Source organism: Arachis hypogaea, chromosome 20 (assembly GCF_003086295.3).
Source record: "Arachis hypogaea cultivar Tifrunner chromosome 20, arahy.Tifrunner.gnm2.J5K5, whole genome shotgun sequence".
Classification (NCBI taxonomy): domain Eukaryota; kingdom Viridiplantae; phylum Streptophyta; class Magnoliopsida; order Fabales; family Fabaceae; genus Arachis; species Arachis hypogaea.
In genome coordinates, this window is record NC_092055.1 from 5,557,494 (window position 1) to 5,581,523 (window position 24,030).

General features: G+C 39.8%; 2 protein-coding genes and 1 long non-coding RNA gene across 6 annotated transcripts; all 3 read left to right on the forward strand.

Moving 5' to 3' along the window:
* The first annotated feature begins 9,014 nt into the window (after positions 1-9,014).
* LOC112784278 (uncharacterized) lies at positions 9,015-10,438 on the forward strand. The gene is made up of 3 exons (XR_003193823.3): positions 9,015-9,142; positions 9,232-9,817; positions 10,111-10,438. It is a non-coding gene; the product is annotated as an uncharacterized lncRNA (long non-coding RNA).
* A 3,811-nt stretch (positions 10,439-14,249) lies between these two features.
* LOC112785256 (uncharacterized) lies at positions 14,250-15,585 on the forward strand. Its single transcript, XM_025828716.3, has one exon. The coding sequence runs from the start codon at positions 14,581-14,583 to the stop codon at positions 15,406-15,408; it is 828 nt and encodes a 275-aa protein (XP_025684501.1). The 5' UTR covers positions 14,250-14,580; the 3' UTR covers positions 15,409-15,585.
* Positions 15,586-19,457: 3,872 nt separating this feature from the next.
* LOC112785033 (external alternative NAD(P)H-ubiquinone oxidoreductase B2, mitochondrial) lies at positions 19,458-23,850 on the forward strand. Of its 4 annotated transcripts, none has more exons than XM_025828436.3 (8): positions 19,458-19,784; positions 20,101-20,353; positions 21,103-21,309; positions 21,431-21,681; positions 21,838-22,060; positions 22,198-22,302; positions 22,728-23,242; positions 23,338-23,850. In XM_025828436.3, the coding sequence occupies exons 1-8, from the start codon at positions 19,693-19,695 to the stop codon at positions 23,423-23,425; spliced, it is 1,734 nt and encodes a 577-aa protein (XP_025684221.1). In that variant the 5' UTR covers positions 19,458-19,692; the 3' UTR covers positions 23,426-23,850. The 4 variants fall into 4 exon arrangements, with proteins under 4 accessions (XP_025684221.1, XP_072086029.1, XP_072086027.1 ...); XM_072229928.1 differs by having other exon boundaries at positions 19,545-19,784; positions 21,076-21,309; XM_072229926.1 differs by lacking the exon at positions 22,198-22,302 and having other exon boundaries at positions 19,564-19,784; positions 21,076-21,309.
* The last annotated feature ends 180 nt before the right edge of the window (positions 23,851-24,030 follow it).

The window sequence follows — 24,030 nt, forward strand, 5'->3', positions numbered from 1 at the left end:
ACGCGACCAACGCACTCCAGAGCAGAGTCACTCCCGCTCTCGCTCCAGGAGTCGCTCCAGACGCACGCCTACCCCCCAAGCTGAGTCCAAAAGCACCGGGGAGAGAGGGTGCGCGAGAAGACGCCGTGACCCCGTAATCTACGCCAGACGTGAGAGGCGGCGTACCGCGAACCGCGAGGACGAGGACACTCGTCGGGAGAGCGACGAGGGAAGAACGACGGGAACACGGGGACCCGTAATAATGGAAGCGACCCCTTTCCACCGTTCCATACTCGAGGTCCGGCTGCCAAAACACTTTGACAAGCCAACGGACATGAGATACGACGGAACGCAAGACCCGTTGGAACACCTTACGGCCTTTGAGGCCAGGATGAACCTAGAAGGAGTGGGAGACGAGGTAAGGTGCCACGCTTTCCCGGTCACCCTAGCGGGACCTGCAATACGGTGGTTCAATAACCTCCCGCAGGGCTCGGTGACCCAATTCTCCGACATCAGCCATGCCTTCCTGGCTTAGTTCACGACCAGGATCGCCAAAGCCAAGCATCCGATCAATCTGTTGGGAGTGACCCAGAGAGCCGGGGAGCCGACCAGGAAGTACTTAGACCGTTTCAACGACGAATGCTTAGAAATCGACGGGTTGACGGACTCCGTGGCGAGCTTGTGCTTGACGAACGGGCTCCTGAATGAGGACTTCAGAAAGCACCTCACCACAAAGCCAGTATGGACAATGCAAGAGATCCAATGCGTGGCTAAGGAGTATATTAACGACGAAAAAGTCAGCCGGGTCGTGGCTGCCAATAAACGGCAACCCCCCTACAACCAAACCCGGCACTACGAGGGTGGAGAAAGACAAAAGGAACACGCCAGGGACGGCGGTTCGAGTAAGGCACCTAAGCCATTCCCCCGAGTCGGGAAGTTCACCAACTACACCCCCCTCACGGCACCAATCACGGAAGTTTACCAACAGATAGCCGAGAAGGGGATACTATCGAGACCCCGACCTCTGAAGGACAGGACGGGGGGAAACAAAAGCCTTTACTGCGAATATCACAAGGGATACGGGCACAAGACCCAAGACTGCTTCGACCTGAAAGACGCCCTGGAGCAAGCAATCAGGGACGGAAAGCTTGCCGACTTCTCCCACCTCATAAGGGAGCCGAGAAGACGGAATCGGGACCACGATAGCGAAGACAGGTCCCGGGTGACAAGACGACATCAAGAACCAGAGGGGGACGACCACGGTCTCACGATGGTGAACGTAGTAACAGCAAGAAATTCCTCCCCGAGGTCGAAATCAGCACAGAAGAAAGACGCCAAGATCCTGGCGGTCTCCTCCTCATCCGCTAGAAGTTCCTGGGGACTCCCATCCATCTCCTTCGGCCCTGAGGACCAATGGTTCGACGAGGTACCGGAAATTCCCCCCATGGTTATCACGGCCAGAGTCGGGACCGGCCTCGTCAAAAGGATCCTGGTAGACACAGGGGCGGACTCGAACATGATGTTTCGCAACGTTTTTGATGTCCTGGGACTGCGCGATGCCGACCTGGTGACCCACCAGCACGGTGTGGTAGGGTTGGGTGACCACTTCATCAAGCCAGATGGGATCATTTCACTCCCGACCTCCCTGGGACAAGGACAGAGGCGAAGGACGGTAATGGCCGATTTTGTTGTCTTACGAGATTCCACAGCTTACAATATCATCCTGGGGAGAAAAACCATCAACGACCTTGGGGCAGCGATTAGTACGAGGCTGCTCGTAATGAAGTTTGTTACTGATGACGGATCCGTAGGATCCATCAGAGGAGACTTGGAAACGGCAGTCGCTTGCGACCACGCCAGCCTCTCTCTCAGGAAAAAGTCCAAAGAAGCATCCGGGGTTTTCCTTGCCAACCTGGATGCCAGAATAGATGACAAGCCCAGGCCTGAGCCAGAAGGGGACTTGGAAAAATTTAGGGTCGGTGACGGGGAGGAGAGGTTCACGTTCATAAATAGAAACCTCCCCCATGAATTAAAGGAACCTTTGATGGAGATGATCAAAGCCAATGACGACCTCTTCGCGTGGACGCCAACTGACATGACAGGGATAGATCCCCAACTCATGTCACATCATCTGGCTGTCAAGCCGGAAGCTAAACCAGTGGCCCAGAGGAGGAGGAAGATGTCACAGGAAAGGGCAGAGGAGGTGGCCAGGCAGACGGCTAGCCTCCTTGAAGCAGGGTTCATCCGAGAGCTGGACTACTCGACGTGGCTGTCGAACGTGGTCTTGGTAAGAAAGCACAACGGGAGGTGGAGAATGTGTGTAGACTATTCCGACCTCAACAAGGCATGTCCCAAAGACTGCTATGCCCTCTCCAACATTGATGCACTCGTTGACGCGGTGGCGGGGTACCGTTATCTGAGCTTCATGGACGCCTACTCCGGGTACAACCAAATACCGATGCACTGACCCGACGAGGACAAAATAGCGTTCATAACGCCAGGAGGGATCTATTGCTACAAGGTGATGCCATTTGGTTTGAAAAATGCCGGCGCCACATACCAGAGACTGATGAACAAGATATTCAGTGAGCTCATAGGTAAGACAGTAGAAGTCTACGTGGACGACATCCTTGCGAACACCACACGGCCCAACGATCTCCTAGGCGACCTGGGGGGCGTGTTCGCGGCTCTCCGACAACATGGCATGAGGCTCAACCCGCTCAAATGCGCCTTTGCCATGGAGGCCGGAAAGTTCTTGGGATTCATGATCACCCAAAGGGGAGTAGAGGCCAACCCAGAGAAGTGTCAAGCGATTCTTCAGATGAAGAGCCCGGGTTGTATCAAAGACGTCCAACGTCTGGCGGGAAGGCTGACGGCATTATCCCGCTTCCTCGGCGCATCGGCAGCAAAAGCCTTACCCTTCTTTAACCTGATGAAAAAGGGAATAGCATTTGAATGGACCCCAGCGTGTGAGGAAGCATTCAACCACTTCAAGGCAATCCTGGCGACACCCCCGGTGCTCGGGAAGCCCAAGGCCGGAGAACCACTCTATCTCTACTTAGCAGTAACAGAGGAAGCGCTTGCAGCAGTGCTCGTACGAGAAGAAGGAAAATCTCAGCAACCGATTTACTTCGTGAGCAGGGCTCTACAAGGAGCAGAGCTGAGGTATAGCAAATTGGAAAAACTGGCGCTCACACTCCTGACCTCCTCCCGAAGGTTGAGGCAATACTTCCAGGGACACCGTGTAGTCGTGAGGACGGGCCAGGCAATTCGCCAAGTACTCCAAAAACCTGATTTGGCTGGGAGGATGATGACTTGGGCCATTGAGCTCTCCCAATATGACTTGCAATACGAGCCCCGACATGCGATCAAGGCGCAGGCGATGGCAGATTTCTTGGTAGAGGTAACGGGATCCCCCCGAGGAAACGGGCACACGGTGGAGGCTCCACGTAGACGGTGCCTCCAACCAAACGTCCGGGGGAGCCGGGGTCATCTTAGAGAGCCCGGCGGGAGTCATTTACGAGCAATCGACCAAGTTCGAATTCTCCGTGTCGAACAATCAAGCAAAATATGAAGCCCTCTTAGGTGGATTAACACTAGCTCGGGAAGTCGGGGCAACAAGTTTGGAAGTATGCAGTGACTCATAAGTCGTCACCTCGCAAGTAAACGGAAGCTATCAAGCCAGGGACCCCCTCCTACAAAAGTATTTGGAAAAGGTTAGAGAATTGACAAGGCAGTTCCAAGAGGTCACGGTCCAACACGTCCCAAGAGAAAGGAACACACGGGCAGACCTCCTGTCTAAACTAGCGAGCACGAAGCCAGGAACGGGCAACCGGTCTCTCATCCAGGGCATGGTGAAGGAACCAACGGTTGCCCTCCATTTGACGGAGTCAAGCCCCTCCTGGTTGGACCCCATCACAAACTTCTTGGAACACGGCAAGTTACCTGACAATGAGAAAGCAACCAAAACGTTGAGAAGGGAGGCAGCTAGATACGCAATCATACAAGGGCAACTGTTCAGAAAGGGGCTCAGCCAACCCCTATTGAAGTGCTTACATCCCGACCAGACGGACTATGTACTTAGAGAAGTCCACGAGGGATGCTGCGGCCACCACATCGGGGCAAAGCGCTAGCAAGGAAGCTCATCCGAGCTGGATATTACTGGCCATCAATGATGAGAGACTCCAAAGAATTTGTCAGGAAATGCGTAAAGTGTCAAGAAAATGCCAACTTTCATAAAGCGTCGGCTTCCGAACTGAGTTTACTGACGTCTACACGACCTTTCGCTCAATGGGGAGTTGACATCTTAGGACCTTTCCCAGTTGGCTCAGGACAAGTTAAATATCTCATAGTCGTCATCGACTACTACACCAAATGGATAGAGGCTGAACCGCTAGCCAGCATATCCTTATCCAATTGCAGGAAGTTCATGTGGAGACAAGTGATAACCCGTTTCGGTATCCCGGAGGTCGTCATTTCGAACAATGGGACGCAGTTCACTGATAAGAAGTTAACGGAATTCCTCACCAGCCTGGGCATAAAACAAAAATTTTTCACAGTAGAACATCCCCAGACAAACGGACAAGTGGAGTCCGCAAACAAAGTCATCCTACTATGCCTCAAGAAACGCTTAGACAGCAAGAAAGGCGCATGGGCCGACGAGCTCGCTTCGGTCCTCTGGTCCTACCGGACAACCGAGCAAAGCTCCACCGGGGAAACCCCCTTCCGCCTAACGTACGGGGTCGACGCAGTGATACCCGTGGAAATTGGCGAACCGAGTCCACGGTTACTTCTCGCAGGAGTAGACGAAGCGGTGGAAAAGGACCTGGTGGAAGAGATCAGAGAGATGACCCACTTGTCAGAAACAGCATTAAAACAAAGAATAGCTCTGCGCTACAACACTAAAGTCCTCAGGAGGGATTTTAAGGAAAGAGACATCGTCCTACGACGCAATGACGTCAGTTTACCGACTCCAGGAGAAGGAAAACTGGCGGCAAATTGGGAAGGTCCCTACAGAATCAAAGAAGTGCTCGGCAAAGGCGCCTACAAGCTGGAAATACTCGACGGCAGGGATATCCCGAGAACATGGAACGCAGGTAACCTGAGGAGATTCTATTCGTAGCTTGGGCTCACCGACCAAGCGGCCTATTAAGCTGGGTAGAGTCTTGCCTTGATCAAATGTTAATTCCCAATTATTCACTCTTATCAAATACATATTGTGTTCATAAACTTGTCTAGCTAACGACTAATTCTTACTTGTCCAAATTCTTCCATCTATTATCTCCCAACGCGTACCCCGCGAAGATCGTACTTGTAAACGGCAACCCGGGACTGATCACCCCGAGAAGCCATCGGAACCATAGCCATATCGAACGACCACGATAATAAGACCACAACGGTTTCAAAAATAAAACCACGACGACCCCAAAAGGGTTACCAGCGCAAACGGTGAAACGGACACAAGCAATAAGTCCGCCCCAGAAAGACGGTAACAAAAATAAAACACCAAGCAAGATAAATGATAATAACGATAAGTCGACCAAGCGACCAGTTAAGCATATAGTTATAAAGTCACGAGGAAATGTTCAACAAATCCGCACCAAATCAAAGTTACAAGAAATCACTTCCGAGGCATGTCGACAATCTTGCCGTCTTGGATCGTCTTGAAGACACCAATAACCGATGTGTCGAAGTCAGGAGCCACGATCTTCACCTGGGCCTTCAGAGCATCCTCGGTCATGAAGATCGCGTTCTTCTCTTGCTCCTTGGTCGCTTTGTGCTTTTTCTTGAGCTCTTCGACCTCGGCTTTAGTGGCTTTAGCCGACGAGGCGGCCTGGTCATGCTCCTTCTCCAAGGCCGCCACCTGACCCTGAGCAGCGTTCAACTGGCTCTCTAGGGTCATCTCCCGCTCAGCTAAACGGGCCACCGTCTCGTCGGAAGCCTTCAATTTCTCCCCGGCAGACGTCGCTCTCTCCTCGGAAGCCTTGAGCTTCTCCCCCATCTCGGACAACTGACTTTGGAGCAGCTCGACTTGAACCTTAAAGTCGTTGTTCGCCTTGCCTGAAGACTCGAGCTTCCGTCGGAGAGCCTGCATTCCCGACAACTCAAACTCAGCCTTTCGAGCTATCACGGCCCCCCGAAGCAGAGTCTGGTACATCCATCTCGCCTGCCCAGCCAGGTCGGTCCCGAGAAAATGCTCCTCCGTCCCAGGGATCAGCTGGGAGTCAATGAAATTCGTAGCATCAAAATTTCTTTCCATGATGGTGAGAGTCCCTTCCGGGCTGGCAGATGCCTTCCGCTTCTTGGGGGTATGGATGAGTTCCACATCGTCATATTCTTGATGGGGAGGAGACGAGTGCTCAGCAGTGGCCGCCTTTTCGGGAATGGGAGAAGCCTGCACCTCGGCTGGATCTTTTTCAGACATCCCGGTGTCCTGGGGAGAGGGCACGGCCTGATCCTCTTTCTCCCCGGAAGGGCCCCCAGTTCCTCAGCACCCTTCTCGTCAGCCTTCTCATCATCGCTATCCTCCAAGAAGGTCTTGACCAAATTTTCAAGCCCAGCTACCGAAGCAGACATCTCCACTACAACAGGAAACCAAACATGTTAGCCGTGAAGTCGGGAAAAGCAAAATAAGCAACAAGCAATGAAAAAAACACAAGGCAAAATAGCTCACAAATATAATTCCTGGCGGACTCCCGTTCACCCATGAGGAGGTGGGGGTTCACAGGGTTCTTCCCAAAAATAGCATACAATACATCGGCTATCCTTTTATTTACAAAGGACATTCCCTTGTAGGTCACCTTGATGAAAGAATTAGACCCCGCCCCGAAACTCCAATAAGTCGGGATGAGGCGTTCCCCCTCTAACGATAACTAAAAGGGGTGGCGACCTTTAGCAGGGCGAACTTTGAAGAATTTGTCCTTGAACCCATGATAGGAGTCCTCGAATAGACCAAATATTCTCCGGCCCTGGGCAGACCGGAAAGACAAAAACCCTTTCCTCGCCTTCCCTTGTTTGGAGGGGTTGGTAAGATTAAAAAAGAAGAGGAAGACATCCACTGACGTCGGCAGCTCGAGATATTCACAAACCATCTCGAAACAGCGGATAGAAGCCCAGCTGTTCGGATGGAGTTGTGACGGCGACACGGATATCTGATTAAGGAGAGACATCTGGAAATCGGAGAACGGCAGGCGGACGCCGACCTGGTTGAACATGGCTTTATAAAACCAAATCCAATCGGCGACCCGGGGAGAACGGAAATTAATCTCGTACAAACTCTCGTTGGGCGCAGGGACGAAGGTCTCATAATTGGTCTCTTCATCTGTCCCCCCGCAGAGATACCCGGCTTGCCGGAACTCCGTCAACTCCTCCAGATCCATCTGGTTCGGCGAGTCCTTTATGTCTGAGGTCACCCAGGCGTAGGGGTCATAGTTTGCCGCGGAGGTGGAAGTCCGGGAGACGACGCGAGGCATACCTACAGTGGGGGTACCACTCCATTAGTCTATGAGGTCGGGAGCCCAGAAAAACCCAAAAAACTAATCAAGCATGGCCAAAGCTACACCTATCCCGAGAGCCACCTAAAAATCTACCCTGGAATGGTACCCCTCCCCTAACATGTCTACCTAGCATCAAAAGGCAATATAGCACTAATTTCAAGCAAGACAGCAAGAACAAACAAATACTAACAACAAGCACACAATAACAGAACAGAAAAAAGAGAAGTCCGAGGATTACCTGAATTTGTTTAGAAAGCTGGAAGGATGGGAGGAAGATGTTCGGGAAAACTGCAACAACACTCTAGAATTTCCAAGAGAAGAGGAGGGAGATAGCAAAGAAATGGAAGAAACAAGAACGTAAAAGGAGGAAAAAGAGGAAGGTAAACTATTTAAAACTGCCACCCAGGAAGAGCGAAAAACTGGGGGCAAAATAGTATTTGCACGCAGGGTCTTTGCAACCCATTATGAGCATTTAATGCTCAGCGCAAGGAACGAAGCGGCAAACGGTCGCTTCAGCAACCAAGAGACACGCGCGCAGCGGCATGTCACTTCCACGAGCGACCGACCTAACGAGGATGAACGAAGCGAGAAGCAACACGCCGCTGATAGCTCCCACGACTATCATTGGCGCGTGGGGGCACTGTTACGGCCTGGCCCAAACCCCTTACGGTTCGGCCGACCCGAGCACTACCCGACCCGGACCCGCGCCCCGCAACCAACCCGGACACGCGCCCCGGACAGCTCATGCACGGCTGTGGGATAACGTCCCTGAGAAAGTGGGCCTGTCCTCATTGGGCCCACCTCTGACAGTATATAAGGGGAAGGTTTACTCTTCCCCCAAGGTACGTAACATATCACATCACCCCTTTTCGCCTACACGTTACTGACAAGAGCGTCAGAGTGTCTTTGCAGGTGGCACCCCCTTTTTACACGAAGTACTCGGGACCTCGCACACCCTTGGCTGGTAGTTCACGACCTGACAAGCCCCTACCATCTTCGAGGATTTCAACCCGAACCGTTCAGTAACCGACCTACCGAACATAAAATTTCTTTAAAAATATGTGTTGAGTTATTACACTTTATATACTATGTACTCTTTATATACTCCCACTAAAAAAATTATAACAAATAAACTTATATCTACTATAGATAAATTGTGTGCAGTTGAACGACGCAAGATTTGATCGCTTGATGGATCAAGTAACTGGAGTATTCAATGTGCTACTAACAAGAGCAAGCTATTATTCCTCGCAATTATATAATTGATCAAACAAATGTTCACAAAAATGCACAAAGCATAAGCTCAAGCCATTCGCTGACTATCAAAAGGTAGCTATTGATCTACATCTTTTGGTTGCAATATCATTTTATGTTCGATGCAGATTGCTGTTGTTGTATTTACAAAGTCAAAAGAGCTCAAGATGCGGTGTGATAACGATTTAAAGAAACAGGAAAAAAAGTGCCACCTAATTCTCTGAAAAACATGATTAATACTTTCACATTTTACTCTTTCCTCTACTTTTATCTATCTATTTTATGTTCATCATTTCTCCCAACTTACAATCTTTTTTTGGCCTATTATGTTCTATTTTATTATGGCTGTGGCAGCTAACTATGTTCTTCCTAAAAGCATGGATATGCCGAATTCAGATGAGTATTTTGATTAGGTATTTTGGATATTTGGTAATGTAACAGCCTATACATATTTTTGGTGTTAAATGTAAATATTTTGACTAAAGCTTTATTTCATTTGAAGGTTAAGTTTGTAGAACTGAACTGAGATGAGTCTCAGATGTATTTAGATCAGACGAAGCAGGATCTCACATCTATATCAAACAGTAGTTCATCGCAATTACAGTGCAGTGATTCCTTTCATTCACTTGCTGGTTCTCCTTTGCAAAACCAAGAAAGTTTTACAGGTTTTTGTCAACATACTGTTATTTTTCTACCATGGGGTATGTTTTTAATACTTTTAATGATTGTAACACTTGAGTTAATCACGGACAAGGCATTCATTCTCAGATCTATCCATCCAACTACTGGATGTGGATGCCCAGTCAAGTTAGTTGGATCTATCTGTTTTATACACACTAAATTGTATTGTTATCCATCTTGTTTATTTGTTTTGAGGCAACAATGCTGATTTCTGTAGCTGGTATACATGCTCATAGGTTAACACAAATGTTCATGTGGTTGATCAGCATCATGGAAGTATGAATTCATCTTTCGAAGTATATCCGGGCAGTCAAATTCACCCCGTACCCCGAGCACCCTCTCCTTGTGGACGTTATCCCATTAACAGAAACGAAGCGAATGAAGCCTTCCCAATTTCAATTGCCTTGGTAAATGTTTCAAATTTTAATATATTGTGAAGCTTATAACAATAATGTATTTGGATACGATTTTCGATATAGAAATCCAAATACTGAAAAGAGAAAAATGGATTTTGATTTTCACTTGTTCATTTTTCTCATCTTTATATTTGATTTGTATCTAAATAAACATTTATACTTGGAAGTGTGCAAATAATATTCATCTTATTTATAATCCATTCCTAATAAGGTTGAAAAAACAAATAAATTATGAAATTGTTAAGGGATATGAAATTTGGTTCTAACTTTTGAGGTGGGCATAGGGCATATGAGTTGCAAAAGTAAGAAGGGATCCACACTATGGCTTTCCAAAGCAACAGGGAGCAATCCATGTGAGTAACTCTGAAAAGCAAAATTGCCTACGCAAGCTCCGTGTCTTTGAGCCTACAACACCACACCACACTACACCGGCACTTTATTTATTTATTGTCCACGGTATTCTCTAGTTCAACAGGTTAAGAACTAATTCGTTACAAATATAAATTTCATTTAAATGTCTGTTGCTAGCCAATGGGTTACTGTATGCGCAATGTAAAATTTAAATTTTTGACACTTGTTTAAACGGACAAATGAGCGGCCAATCTAAATTGTTACCGACACTTTATTTATTTAGTGAATTAGGCCTAACTCTATATGAGTTTCTAAAAGCCCAAGTCTACCAAAATCCATAATTATTCATCGAAGAATTCTAGCACCTCATCCAATTCATGTACGTACGTGGGTGTGATTTGATTAGAGAACAACGATATATTCAACCACCTTTGCATTTCCTTTATGATAAAGGTGGATAGATTCTCTTTTTTGGCTTTTTATGTTATGATTGAATTGTATTGTTTTTAATTCTGTAATTTTTATTATGAATGTTAAAGAACTAAATTAAAATAGATCTATTGATTTTTTACCGGGTAGAATTGAGTGAAGGGTGCGTGTGAGAGTCCCGAGCGAGCATGCATTTGCCTATAAGATGAAAATATAGGAGGGTAGTGACTAGTGAGTAACAAAGAAGATAGAAATTGGAAAGGAAGGAGATTATTAAACAGCTACACATAGATGCGACAATTGAGTTTGGACATAACCGAAAGTGAGAGTAGGAAGAATCCAGTGCACATGGGTAATACATATGACTAATGCCTTTTGAGTGGGTCACTTCCAAAGCCAGAGGTCACTATAATAATGTTCATGCAGGTAATATATACCAAACTTTGATGCTTATTGTAATGTTGCATATACATTTTCATGTATTATCATATTTGTTTGTGCTGCGTACAAGAGTAAGGAATAGTGGGGCTGTAAATGCAGGGAATGTTGGGGAACAAGTTGTTGTTGTTGTTGTTTACAAGACACACTAGCCAGCTGTTTAATTGGCTATTCGATTTGGAGTCATAGGTGGAATTAACTATGCATGCATGCATATTCAGTAACATCTTGTATCAACATAAATCTTATTCTTTTCTTTGCTATGTGCTTTCTATAATCGTAGGAGATCAATGTTGTCACTTGTTACTCAATGCTGTATTAGGGATCAATGTTGGTAAATCCTAATCAAAAGATTAGGCGCAAAGTTACAGCACCAACACCATCCAAGAAGAAAACCCAACATGACGCATAAGCCATAACAAGAAAAAACAAAACATAATGAAACCAAGCCACAATCATTATTACATACTAACCCAAAAACCCTAGAGCAACATGCCATAACCCATAAGTTTTCACTTATGACTTGAGTAGGGTTAATTACTAAAAATGTATATGAATTATCTTGACACCGACAAAAATGCTTCGAAATTTTACTATTAACAAAAATATTGTAAATAATTTAAAAATATGTAAAAATATCCAACTATAATAAAAAAATCTACTCCGTTAACGAAAAAACATGACATAACTAACAAGACATTTTATGTGACAAAGGTAACTGTGACCAGAGGCAGATTTAAGGGGGTCTAAGATAGCCATAGTCTCCCTCATTTAAAAAAAAATAGTATTATTAGTTTATTATTATATAATTAATATATATATATATATATATATATATATATATATATATTAATTATAGATTAAATATATTTTAGTATATTACACACTAAAAAAATTTTATATGTTAATAACTTAATATGTATAAATTATAATGTGTATTATAATATATTAGTAGCAATTAAAAAATAGGTTTAAAAAATAATAAAAGCTTATAAATATATAAATAATTAAAAATTTATTGAAAATATAGGTTTGGATTAATGTAAAAAATTAACAACTATAAAAAAAATTCTTATTTTGATTCTTTCTATAACAACAGTAACAACTGAATACACTTTTTAAATAAAAAAAATTTTTAAAACAAGATGGAAAATAAATTTTTAGCAAATTATATGATTGTATAGGTTGAAAAAGAGAATGTTTCAAAATTTATTTCAGATGGTAAATTGATAATTTTAATTATATAAAATATTACAAAATAAATTTAAAAATACCAATATCCTAAAGTATGTAGTTAAATGTTGATTTCTATATAATATAATTATTAATTTTAACCTACATACTATAAATTATATTTTGTTGACTTTTTGTTATATTATATTTTAATTTATTTTGTATTTAATTTGATCCCTCTTATAAAATTTTTGAATTTGCGACTGTGATATGGCTAAAGAAAAATATGAGTTGCTTTAAATCTAATTGAATCCAAACTAAAATAGATGTATATTTTTGTCACATTTTAAAATAATTTGAAAATATTTTTTTATGAATAACAATACATGTGATTACTTTTTATAAACGTTTGAAATGGGAGAAAAAATTCACGTTCAAATTAGACGAGTTTGATTAAGGGTAGCACTAATGTTAATGTCACTCCCAAATTACTATCGTCATTCTCATTTAACCATCTTTTTATTAATTTCCCAAAATACCCTCTCTTTTCCCTCAATTCCCCTTTGTATTCTGCTACTTAATTTTTCCTCAATGAGAAAGGCACGGTGTGAATGGGGAACCTAAAGCCTAAAGCAATGGGCTGGGATCTTTAGTGGAACTCAAATTCAATAAGACTATAAGAGGATTTTTTTTTGTGGGGGGGGGGGGGGGGGGGGGGGGGGAATGATGTGGCATTATTTCTAGTTTGCTACCCATGAATCAAATATTCTACTTGGGATAATTTTTCCTCAAATCAACTCAAAAGTTATATGGTTTCGAACAACACAACTTAAATTTATGAAAATTAAAAATCAAATCATTATTTAAAATTTTTAGATAGCATCTGTTTTGAAGTAATGAAACTTAATATTATATTTGTTGGTGAGAGACTGATATTAAAATTTTTATTTTTATTTTCAAAATTTCAGTATTTCGATGTTTTCAAAAAGTAAGGATATAATAGACTGAAATTTTTGAAGATGAAGACCAAAACTTTAATAACATTTTATACATAAAATACCTCAATTTTAATTAAATAATTTTAATTTTATCTTTTATACAAATTAAATTAGAGTTTCATTCTTTATCTTCCACTCTATACTAAACATAATACTAAAACTTATTTCAATCTTTATCAGTCAGTATCTGTCAAACGTTACCTTAATGTTTTCGATGCATTTAAATTTTCAAAAGTTATTATTCCTTATCTTCTTAAAATCTTAATCATTAGTTAATCCCGAAACAATTTATGCAAAATGCGGTATGATACGATTGTATTATATTTTTTTGAAAAACAATAAATAGAATTTTTCTTGATGCAGTCCTTAGTCCATTAGTTTCTGAGAGCACATATTCCGAAAGCCTTGAACTTTAGGGATGGCATAGAGGGACCATAATTTAGCCAAATCATGGGGAATCATTTTCATATTATCGTATATATGATACATAGAAAAAGTGATAACTTTCCAATTCCATTTATGTAAAATTACCATACTGAACGATGCTTGACTTTGTTGCAATCAAACAATCGATAAAAGCATATAGTACAAAGAAAATAACGTTCAGAACTTTCCAAAAACAACCGCGCTAATAAATTAATCATGTGAATAAACTTTCCTAAACCCATCAACTAATGTTAAGACGTTAAAAGAAAAATAAAAAAAGAAGTTAGACATGAAAATGTGAATGACTGACCAAAAACGGCAAGTAGTTGAAATTTGTGATCACTAATTGAGAAACTTACCCTAAAAATTATTCATGTGTTTATAGGTAAAACGTAACATAATCACATTCTTCTATAGGTTACCAAGTACTAACCAAAAACAATGAACAAACTTAACGTCATTTGCTCCTCAAATCAATGTCTCGATTTGCTCCATAAAAGGGAAAGCAATTTAAGTAGATAGATTCCATGAATTAAAACCTAAAATCAGTACGGACCGACGGGGTTGATAGTTGATACATCATACATTGATTAAGATCATGGATTTGTAAAGTCTTAAAAAGCATAGCAACTTTTTAGGTTGAGATTTGTAGGTTTTCCGTGTAATATATACATTGTAAAGGACCACACCACCCTTCTTGACCTTTCCCCACTCTATTATTCTATGCCTTCTTTTCACGCCAAAAAACACTTATAAACCCCCCACAATAACCCATCTTCTACTGTGCCCCTTTTCAACTCAATTGAATTTGTAAACTTCTTTCTTTTTTTTTTTTCTCTTTTCTCATCATTCAAAGTTTCATCATCTGCTTTTCTCTGCTAATGGCTTGTCGGCAATGATGAAAGTGGATTACTTTTGGAATTGAAGTTAGTTTCAGCCATGGCTCTTGATAAAATTATTAACTTGTTATGCAATGAAACTGTTTCTTTTTTCTCTGTTTTCTCTTCTGATCCTCTGTTTCATTGCATTGTCATCTTCTACACCTTGATTTTGCTATATTTGCCTCATCAATATTGGAGAATAGTTTTCTCACCTGTTCTGATTCTCACCGGCGTTCTATTACTCTTCATTCTCCGTCTCGGTGTAATTCAGAGAAGTGAAGAATTTCAGAAGGAAAGGAACCATGTTGAAGAAGTTGAAGAACAAGAATCCATTGCCCAAGAAGAAAACAGGGGAAACAGAGAAGAGAAACAGGGGAAGGCAATTGAGCTTGTTGAAACGAATTCCAACGACCGGATCAAGAGAAATTCTGAAATTGAGTTCAAATCTGACGTGGGTTTCGAATCAAAGTCGTATTTTGAGGAGTCTTTCATGGAATGGAATGTGAAAGCACCGTTGGAGGTTATATATGAAGAGTATGAAGGTGAAGAAGCAGAGCATCATTCCAATGAAAAACAAGAAGACACGACTATCTTCAGGTACCCTTCTTTGTCGCGTTATTATCCTGAGTCTGACTCGGACAGCTCGTCGGAGAATGGTTTTCCGGCGACCGGGAATTGGGACTCGCCGGAGAATATGAGCTTCACTTGGGATGAAGAAGACAGAGAAGGACTAATTGAAATAGCTCTTGATGGTAGTGGTAAGAAGTGTGGGTTGGAGTTTCACTTTGAGGAAGAGAATTTGATCGAGATTGATATTTCTCCGACTCGGCAAAGAGAATTTTCCGATGAGGACAGGCACTTCTCCGGTGAGATTAGTTGCAACTAGTGTGATATTTCATTGAAGATTAACATAGTGTGAGTGGATATTATCATCATTAAAATGGTGTCATATATATATGCTTTGTATTGAGAGTGGAGTTGCCACTCCTTAACATAGTAGATTGATTATCTTGTGTTTTTTGTGAACGTGGTTCATCTTGTGTTTAAGGGAATATTTTAAACATACGAAGACTAATCATAATCACTAATGTTAAAAATTAATGTATCAAATAGTTAACACATGTCTATCTTGGTAAGATAAGATTTAGTGTCGTTGTATGAAACCATTTTGGTGCATTAAGCAATTTTAGATCCAAATCTAAATTTTGAAGTGGTAGTTTGGATCTAAATGAACTTTAATCACGTAGCGTGAAACTTGAATGGGTTACACTTGATTGATTCAAACATGACACGAAGTCCCACTCAACAAAGTGATTAGCACTTGCATGTTCCTCTAGACAGAAGAAAAGTTAAATGGACATGGTAGTGAAAGTGACAAGTGACAACACATACTAAGAGTAACAGAGCGTTATGGATGCTTGGTTAACCCACAAAAATGGGTTATTCTCCTTATTTCTCCATATTTTATTTTTCTCTATCTTTCCTTTTTTGTTTCTTACTCTCTCTTTTATTCACTTTTTTATTTAGATGTGGGAGGGAAAATAGTATAGAACGCAGATATGGAGTGTATAAGTGCTTACGCAACTGTGGTGTCAGGAGTAAAAGTCGGACGATCCGATTTTTGGGTACACAAATCAAACCCTCCCGTTTGTGTTTAAAAAATTAAAAAAATTTGGAGTACACAAATAAGACATTCACCAAAATTTAAATTTTCTCTTTCACACTAATCGGACGGATTATCCGATTAGTAAACTTAATTTTTTTTACAAAGAAATTAGATGGTCTAATTTCTTCATCCCTGTTTTAGAAAAAACTGTTCCCACATCCATATCTAACACCCACATTTTCCACATTAATACACAACACACACATACTTCTCATATCCAACAAAATGAGCCTCTTTTATTTTCTTTCTTTCTTTCTTCCTGTCACTGTCCCCAAAATGTGAGTCAAAGAAAGGTACGTCGCACCATGAAAAGATTACAAATTAAAATTTAGACTTAGCTAGCTTGTTAATGCATAATCATAATCAATATCATATCCCTTTTTTTTTCTTTTATCTTTTATTTAACGCGTCATGCACGTAGAATTATTTGATACATAGTTGGAGAGATACCTATTCTTTTCTTCAAGACATTGGAACGTGCGTGCGCAGAGCGTAGTTCACTCTCCCATATAAAGCAACCCCGGTAGCTTAATGTGTTAGATGGTTCCTCTTCCCAAGTTTCCATGTTAAAGCACAGTAGTCTTCAAATACTAATTTGGTCCCTTATAATATAAGTGGATAGATTTAGTTTAAAATTATGGATACTACAGTTTTCATTGTTCTAAAAATAAAAATAATGCATGAAAATGTATGAGAAGCCAGATATAATTTAGGGCTCCACTTGATTTAGATTGAATGAAAGTGAATTGTGATTATTATCATATAGGACAGATCAGAAAGAGACAATCAGCGGGGGTTCTTTTTATTTCAATTTCAACACACTATACATACCTTCATCAAAGTTTCAAAGCGAAATCATCATCACCAGTAGCCACCATTACTTGTAATAAGAACTAAGAACTGATCAATCCACTTTCATTAACAGTGTGTGTACGTTTGGAAAGGACAATTTTGACATGGACAAGGGACTACACATACACCTATATATGATCATCCTCCTCTTAAAAAGTAGTTCAATTTATTAATTTCATTTCATTTGCAGCCGTACGTATATATATAAAAGCTAAGTTAACCCGTTTGAAACTGTTTTTGGGGACAATTGTTATGTTAGCCACATAGCATAGGAAACATTTCAAGTGCACCGGGGAGTATCGGTGCACCAGTTATTTTAACCGTTGATTTTAATTAATATATATTATATATATTTTTTATAATTCAGATCAACGGTTAAAACAACTAGTGCACTTGAAATGTTTCCCATAGCATATATACCTTTAATTCCACATATCTCAATTATAGTAGTTATCTTGATGGAGACTCGCTCGCTCCTTTAGCCTGAGGTCTATAATTCTCTGTTGTCACATTTTCAAGATAACATACAGTTCGTAGCAGTGTAAACAAAGATATTTTTTCATACTATAATGATCATGCAGAAACTCTAATTGACGAAGACATATCATAGCTTGGAAAAGAACATGTGTAGTTTTAATTTTACTTTTCTGCATGAAGAACAAATGGAAGAAAACGTATATCACATATTGAATGAAAAACATATGGTTAGATATTTAAACCAAGCTCACCAAATTATCTTCCTTACATCATCATATACTAGATGATTTTTTATCAGTTAGATCATTAGTCTATAATAGCTGCCAAGAATATGACTGTAATCATTTTCAGCCTATAGATCATTTAGAGTGTTGTTGCGAAATTTCACTAGTCCAAATCAGCCTGGCCCAATATCTAATTCTTCAAAGCCCGAAGAGTTTTGGAATTTATGGATATTTTCCATTTCAAACTATGATTATGACCCGCGACCAAAAAATAAAACCAATTATGATTCTGACCCAAGAAAAAAAATGATTGATATTGTAAAATAATTTACATGGAAAAAACGAGCGAATTGTATATTGAGTACTTCCGAATTAGACTTTTCTTATATCACCTAATATATCTTATTTTCTATTCATGTTTGGGCTAATTTTTTTAGTTATAGAAATTCTGAATGTATTAGGCTTAATTATAGAAAAATGGTATATTTTTTATAGATATAGAAAAAAAAATTTTAATTGAAATTCACAAATCAGAGGTTCAATTTTGTTTTAGAAACAAAATTCAGGATTTGATTTGAGATAATAGAAAAATCTAAACCTCAGTTGTATGAATTAAAATTTTTTTTAAGAAATAAACAAATTGATGGGTCAAAAAGTCTGAGGGTTATATTTGTATTTTTTTTTTTTTAAAAATTATACTACATATTAAATCACATTATTGAAAAACACTACTTAAATCACAATGCTAAAAATAAAGCCTCATGTTTGTGCTGCAATTTGAAGCTATATATGTTATGATGTTATGTATGCATTTGGAAAAGGTTGGGCATGCTGGTGGAACAGCCTGTCTCTGCCTACCACCAGCTTCCTTCTAGAAATTATTATTGTCAACAATTTTTTTTTTTTTTGGGGGGAGATTTATTGTTCTCCCACATTTTAGTAGCATCTGCCGCCTCCACATTAAAAAAGCTTTTACTCATCATGTTTTGGGTCAAACACTGATGGTAAATGATGTTTCCCTAAACCCTAATCTCTATGTGTATTTTTTACTATTTCATTTAACTTGGTTTATTCTCCGCTATATTCTTAAATTTTTAATATAAATTTGAATTGAACACCAACACATCTGCTGAAAAAGAAAATGATAGATGTTCAGTCAAATGCGCTTTGCTGACTATAATGTGTATGAAACCAATATTTAATTTCCATCAAACTAGCTAACTTGCTTTAGAGTATTCAAATTATTCCTCTATAATTTATGGAAAAAAAAATTCCTTCATTCCCATCTTGTACAAACAAAATCACTTGCCAATCACATGCCAACTCACTAACTTAGGTGTAAAAGTGAAGACAACTATTAACCTAGAAATGGCTATTAACATGAACGTTGCAACCAAATATATAACCGATGACTGTATTATTTTAATTTTTTTTCCCATTTTCATGGTATTTTTGTCACTTATACCTTATTTTTATTTGAATATAATTACATATACTAGCTGGCACTTGGCACAATGTAAATGTTGGTAGGATGTTGAGAAACGAGTCAGCTCAATGAGGCGGCGCCCCTATATCTCGGGAACGAGGTTGCAGACCTGTCAATTTTGTGAACCACAAAAACTTAAAATAAAATTATTCTTCAATAAAAAATATATTTGTAATATTTTGTTTGCATATTATAATTGAAATAAAAAAAAAATTAAGAAAAATGACTCGTGTTAGCCCTAACGTGGGCGCCAAGTCAAAAAAGAGTAGCAAAAAACGGAATGGAGGAACCTTGACAGCGCCTTCGCCTGCAAACCCTATAACACACGCATTCCACCATTTCCCATTTTCTCGCGTTTACATCACAGACACACTCTCTCTCCCTCTCTCTCTACAACGACTTTCTCTCTCTTTGCCGTTTCTTCTTTTTCTCTCCCTCTCCGTCTTCTTTATCGGTAACTTTGCTATGACGAGTTTCGCTTTCTTCCAGCGTCTTTCTAAATCCTTCCAAGACCATCCCTCGCATCTTAAGCTCATACTCCTCTGCACCACCGTAACGTACGTATCATCATCAACCTTCTCTTCTATCTACATTTTCCTTTTTCTGTTCTCAGTTGCGCTACCACTTGCTTCATTATATCTTGTCACGTTAGATCCAATACTTATCTTTGAAAAACATTATAATTTTCAAGCTATATTCAGGATTTTTTTTCAAACACTTGATACATGTTTGCATCAAACCGTAGTCTGTTATAGGTGAACAATTCTTATAAATATGCAAGTAAAACTGAACGCATTACGTAGATGGTGAACTGTAGATCTAACGTATATGTGTATGTGTATGACGGAGATTAATGAATTGATGGAAATGCAGTGGTGGTGGCCTTTTGGCTTACAGTGATGCTGCTTCTTCTGAAGTGCCGGTTACCGAGAAGAAAAAGGTGGTGGTGCTGGGAACTGGTTGGGCGGGGACTAGCTTCTTGAAGAATCTAAACAATCCGCGATATGAGGTGCAGGTGGTTTCGCCGCGTAACTACTTTGCCTTCACTCCGCTGCTGCCTAGTGTAACGTGCGGAACCGTCGAAGCTCGAAGCATTGTTGAACCCGTTCGCAATATTGCTAAGAAGGTAAGAAATGCATCATATTGAATATTTCATTGGCATGAATTTATTATTTTAGTAATTAGTTAACCATTAATGTTTAAAAATATGAGATATAATATATGGTTGATTTTATAAATTAAAAGAATTATATTTTTAAAAAATTGAATTGATCACTAAATAATTATTAAAAAATAATAATTTTTGATAATTTTCTATCATTTCTCACATATAAATATAAATTTTGACTTATAATGTATATGTATTTTTAACTATTAAAATTAACTTCAACGAAAAAATAAAGTCATGGAAGTGCATTTTGACTTTTCATTTTCTGCGAGATAAATATTAAAAAACAAATAAGATGAAGATCGGCGCCTCGGCGGTCTCATTATTTCTTTAATTTCAAAATAATTATTTATTTGGACAAAATAATGTCACATGAGTTAATTACCTCAAGTTCAATTTAAATTTGGACAAAAAGTTGATAATGACAGAGAACTAGGTAAAAATAACAAATTTTCTGGCACATAAACAGATTTTAGTAATTTGTATGTTTACATTATCTTCACTGTTGTGACTTGTGAGCATAAAAAACCATGTAGTTCTCTTCATGCAGTAATTTGTTAATCTCAAATGAGCTGGCAAGAATGTAACATATCATAAAATGTTATCATTGTGAGATACAAATGGCGGTGCTAGTGAAGTAAATTTACACAACTTTTTCCCTGGACAATTGCTATAATTAGGATTTTTCTTCGTTTTCCTCTGAGCAGAAGGAAGTGGACGTTCTATTCAGTGAAGCAGAGTGTGTCAAGATTGATGCTGAAAACAGAAAAATATATTGTCGATCTAATATGAACAATAATTTGAATGGGAAAGAAGAATTTGTCGTGGACTATGACTATCTAATCATAGCCGTGGGAGCAAATGTCAACACATTTAATACTCCAGGAGTTGTGGAGAATTGCCATTTCTTGAAGGTAACTTCATACTTTATGTTCACCCTTATAGCATGAACCCCAGTGAGCAGAACTTAAGAAATATGCTTGTCTACATGCTTTTTTTATTTATTTATTTCTCATGGACATGCGTGTTATGCAGGAGGTTGAAGATGCTCAGAAGATTAGAAGAACTGTTATTGACTGCTTTGAGAGGGCAAATTTACCCAATTTAAGTGAAGAAGAGAAGAAGCGAATTCTTCATTTTGCTATTGTTGGAGGTGGCCCAACTGGGGTAGAGTTTGCCGCCTCACTTCATGACTTTGTCAATGAGGATATGATCAGATTGTATCCGGGAATTAAAGATTTGGTTAAAATTACTCTTCTGGAGGCAGGGGATCATATATTGAGCATGTAAGGATGTGAAACTCTAACAACACTTTTTTGCTCCTGTTATTATGATGTACTACAAACAATTCAAGAAAGTTGGTGGTGAATTAAATGCTGAAACAATTAACATTTGATTTGAATCTTATGTCATATTGTCTTCATCACTTGCTCTTTATGCAGGTTTGACAAAAGAATCACTGCTTTTGCTGAAGACAAGTTTCAAAGAGATGGAATCGATGTGAAAACAGGGTCCATGGTTGTGAAGGTAACTGATAAGGAGATTTCCACTAAAGAACTGAAAAATGGAGGAGAAATTAAGACAATTCCATATGGAATGGCTGTCTGGTCAACTGGCATTGGCACTCGTCCATTTATTAAAGATTTCATGGCACAAATTGGTCAGGTATGTCATTGAGAAATTTGACATTATATTTGTGCTGGTTCATGCTTCCATTTATGTTTATTTGATATTTAGTATCATTCGGCAGAGAACAATTTCATTGCATGAATTTATTATTGGTTGTTGACTCTTCTAAATAGGCTAGCAGGCGTGCTTTAGCTACTGATGAATGGTTGAGAGTTGAGGGTTGCAACAATGTGTATGCACTCGGTGATTGTGCTACCATCAACCAGCGGAAAGTCATGGTATACCAATACAATTTCTTCATCACATATTTAACCAGCTTGTTTCTTAGTGTTCACAGAAACACACACTTAAGCATGTGCATTCTTACCAATAATCTTGCATCAATAATGTAATGTGACGTGTAACTTCTATTTTTGCATTTTCTATGTTCTTTTTTTTTTATTCTAGACATATATATAATTTTGTTGATGCTGAGAGTTCATTTTCTTAATTCTGTCGCAAAAGTTCTCTCTCACATCTTTAAACAGAGTCATTTACTTTTTCTATTGTTAATTATGCCTTTTGAAGCTTACTGAGTTTCAGTATAGATAAGATGCATTAACTGACAATCTAGCGCTTAGTAGTTGACCCTTGACAGCTATTTCTTTCAATTGAATGTTGTGATTCTTCATTGTTAACTCTGAAATGGGTTTTGGGATTGTAGGAAGATATTGCTGCGATCTTTAAGAAGGCTGACAAAAACAATTCAGGAACACTAACGGTGAAAGAATTTCAAGAGGCCATGAATGACATTTGCGAAAGATACCCTCAGCTGGAGTTGTATCTCAAGAATAACCAAATGCGCGGCATCGCTGATCTGTTGAAGGAAGCCAAAGGAGACGTTAAGAAAGAATCAATTGAACTCAATATCGAGGAACTCAAAACAGCACTCTCCAAAGTGGATTCCCAGATGAAATTTCTTCCGGCTACAGCTCAGGTTGCATCTCAGCAAGGCACTTACCTAGCCAAGTGTTTCAACCGGATGGAAGAGTGTGAAAAGAATCCAGAGGGTCCTCTCAGGTTCAGGGGAGAAGGTCGCCATCGCTTCAAACCCTTTAGGTACAAGCATTTGGGTCAATTCGCTCCATTGGGAGGAGAACAGACAGCTGCTCAGCTTCCTGGGGATTGGGTTTCAATTGGCCACAGCAGTCAATGGCTATGGTATTCTGTCTATGCAAGGTATCGCGTTACATACAACGACACATGATGAATTTTGATACTTTCGTATTACCATGTTAGAATTCTTAAATTATTCTGTTTGATCCTTTGAACAGCAAGCAAGTAAGCTGGCGCACAAGGGCCTTGGTAGTTACAGACTGGACAAGACGGTTTATCTTTGGAAGAGACTCAAGTCGCATATAGGAGGAGGGAATTCAAAGCAATATTAAAATTCTTTTGATTCAGGAAAAATTCTTGTTTCAGTTTCACCGATTCTTTTGAATAAGAGAGTAGTACACTAGCAGACTCGCGGCAGGGTTGTTACAGTCAAGGATGAATTGCTTTTCATTTTTTTTTTTCATCTTAGTTGATATTAGAGTTGCAGCATTATTTGGTCATTTTCCCATTTTTCCAAACTGGTCGGGGAAAAATCATTGAAACTATTCATATGAATACTTCATTAAATATCAAGGGAAGAGTTATTGTTATCGTTAGGGAAAAAATGTTATCGTTAGAGTAATAGCAAAGAGCAAAGATTTCGAGGGAAAGCCTTAGAAATTGGGCTTTGGCACAATTTGTTGGTAATGAAAACTATCTTATACTAGTGATGTTAACAAACAGAAGATAAATAATGATTCCTCGAGTCAAACCCTTAGTCACTTTAACCGAAGTAAGAAAGAAAGAGAAGAAGAAAAATAACTTTAAAATTCTAAATACAAGGAAGTTGGTCATTAAAATCTGGTGAAAAGGCACGCGTGTAGGCCACCATGGCAGCACAAGTACAACTTAGGATCACACAAGTTATCATG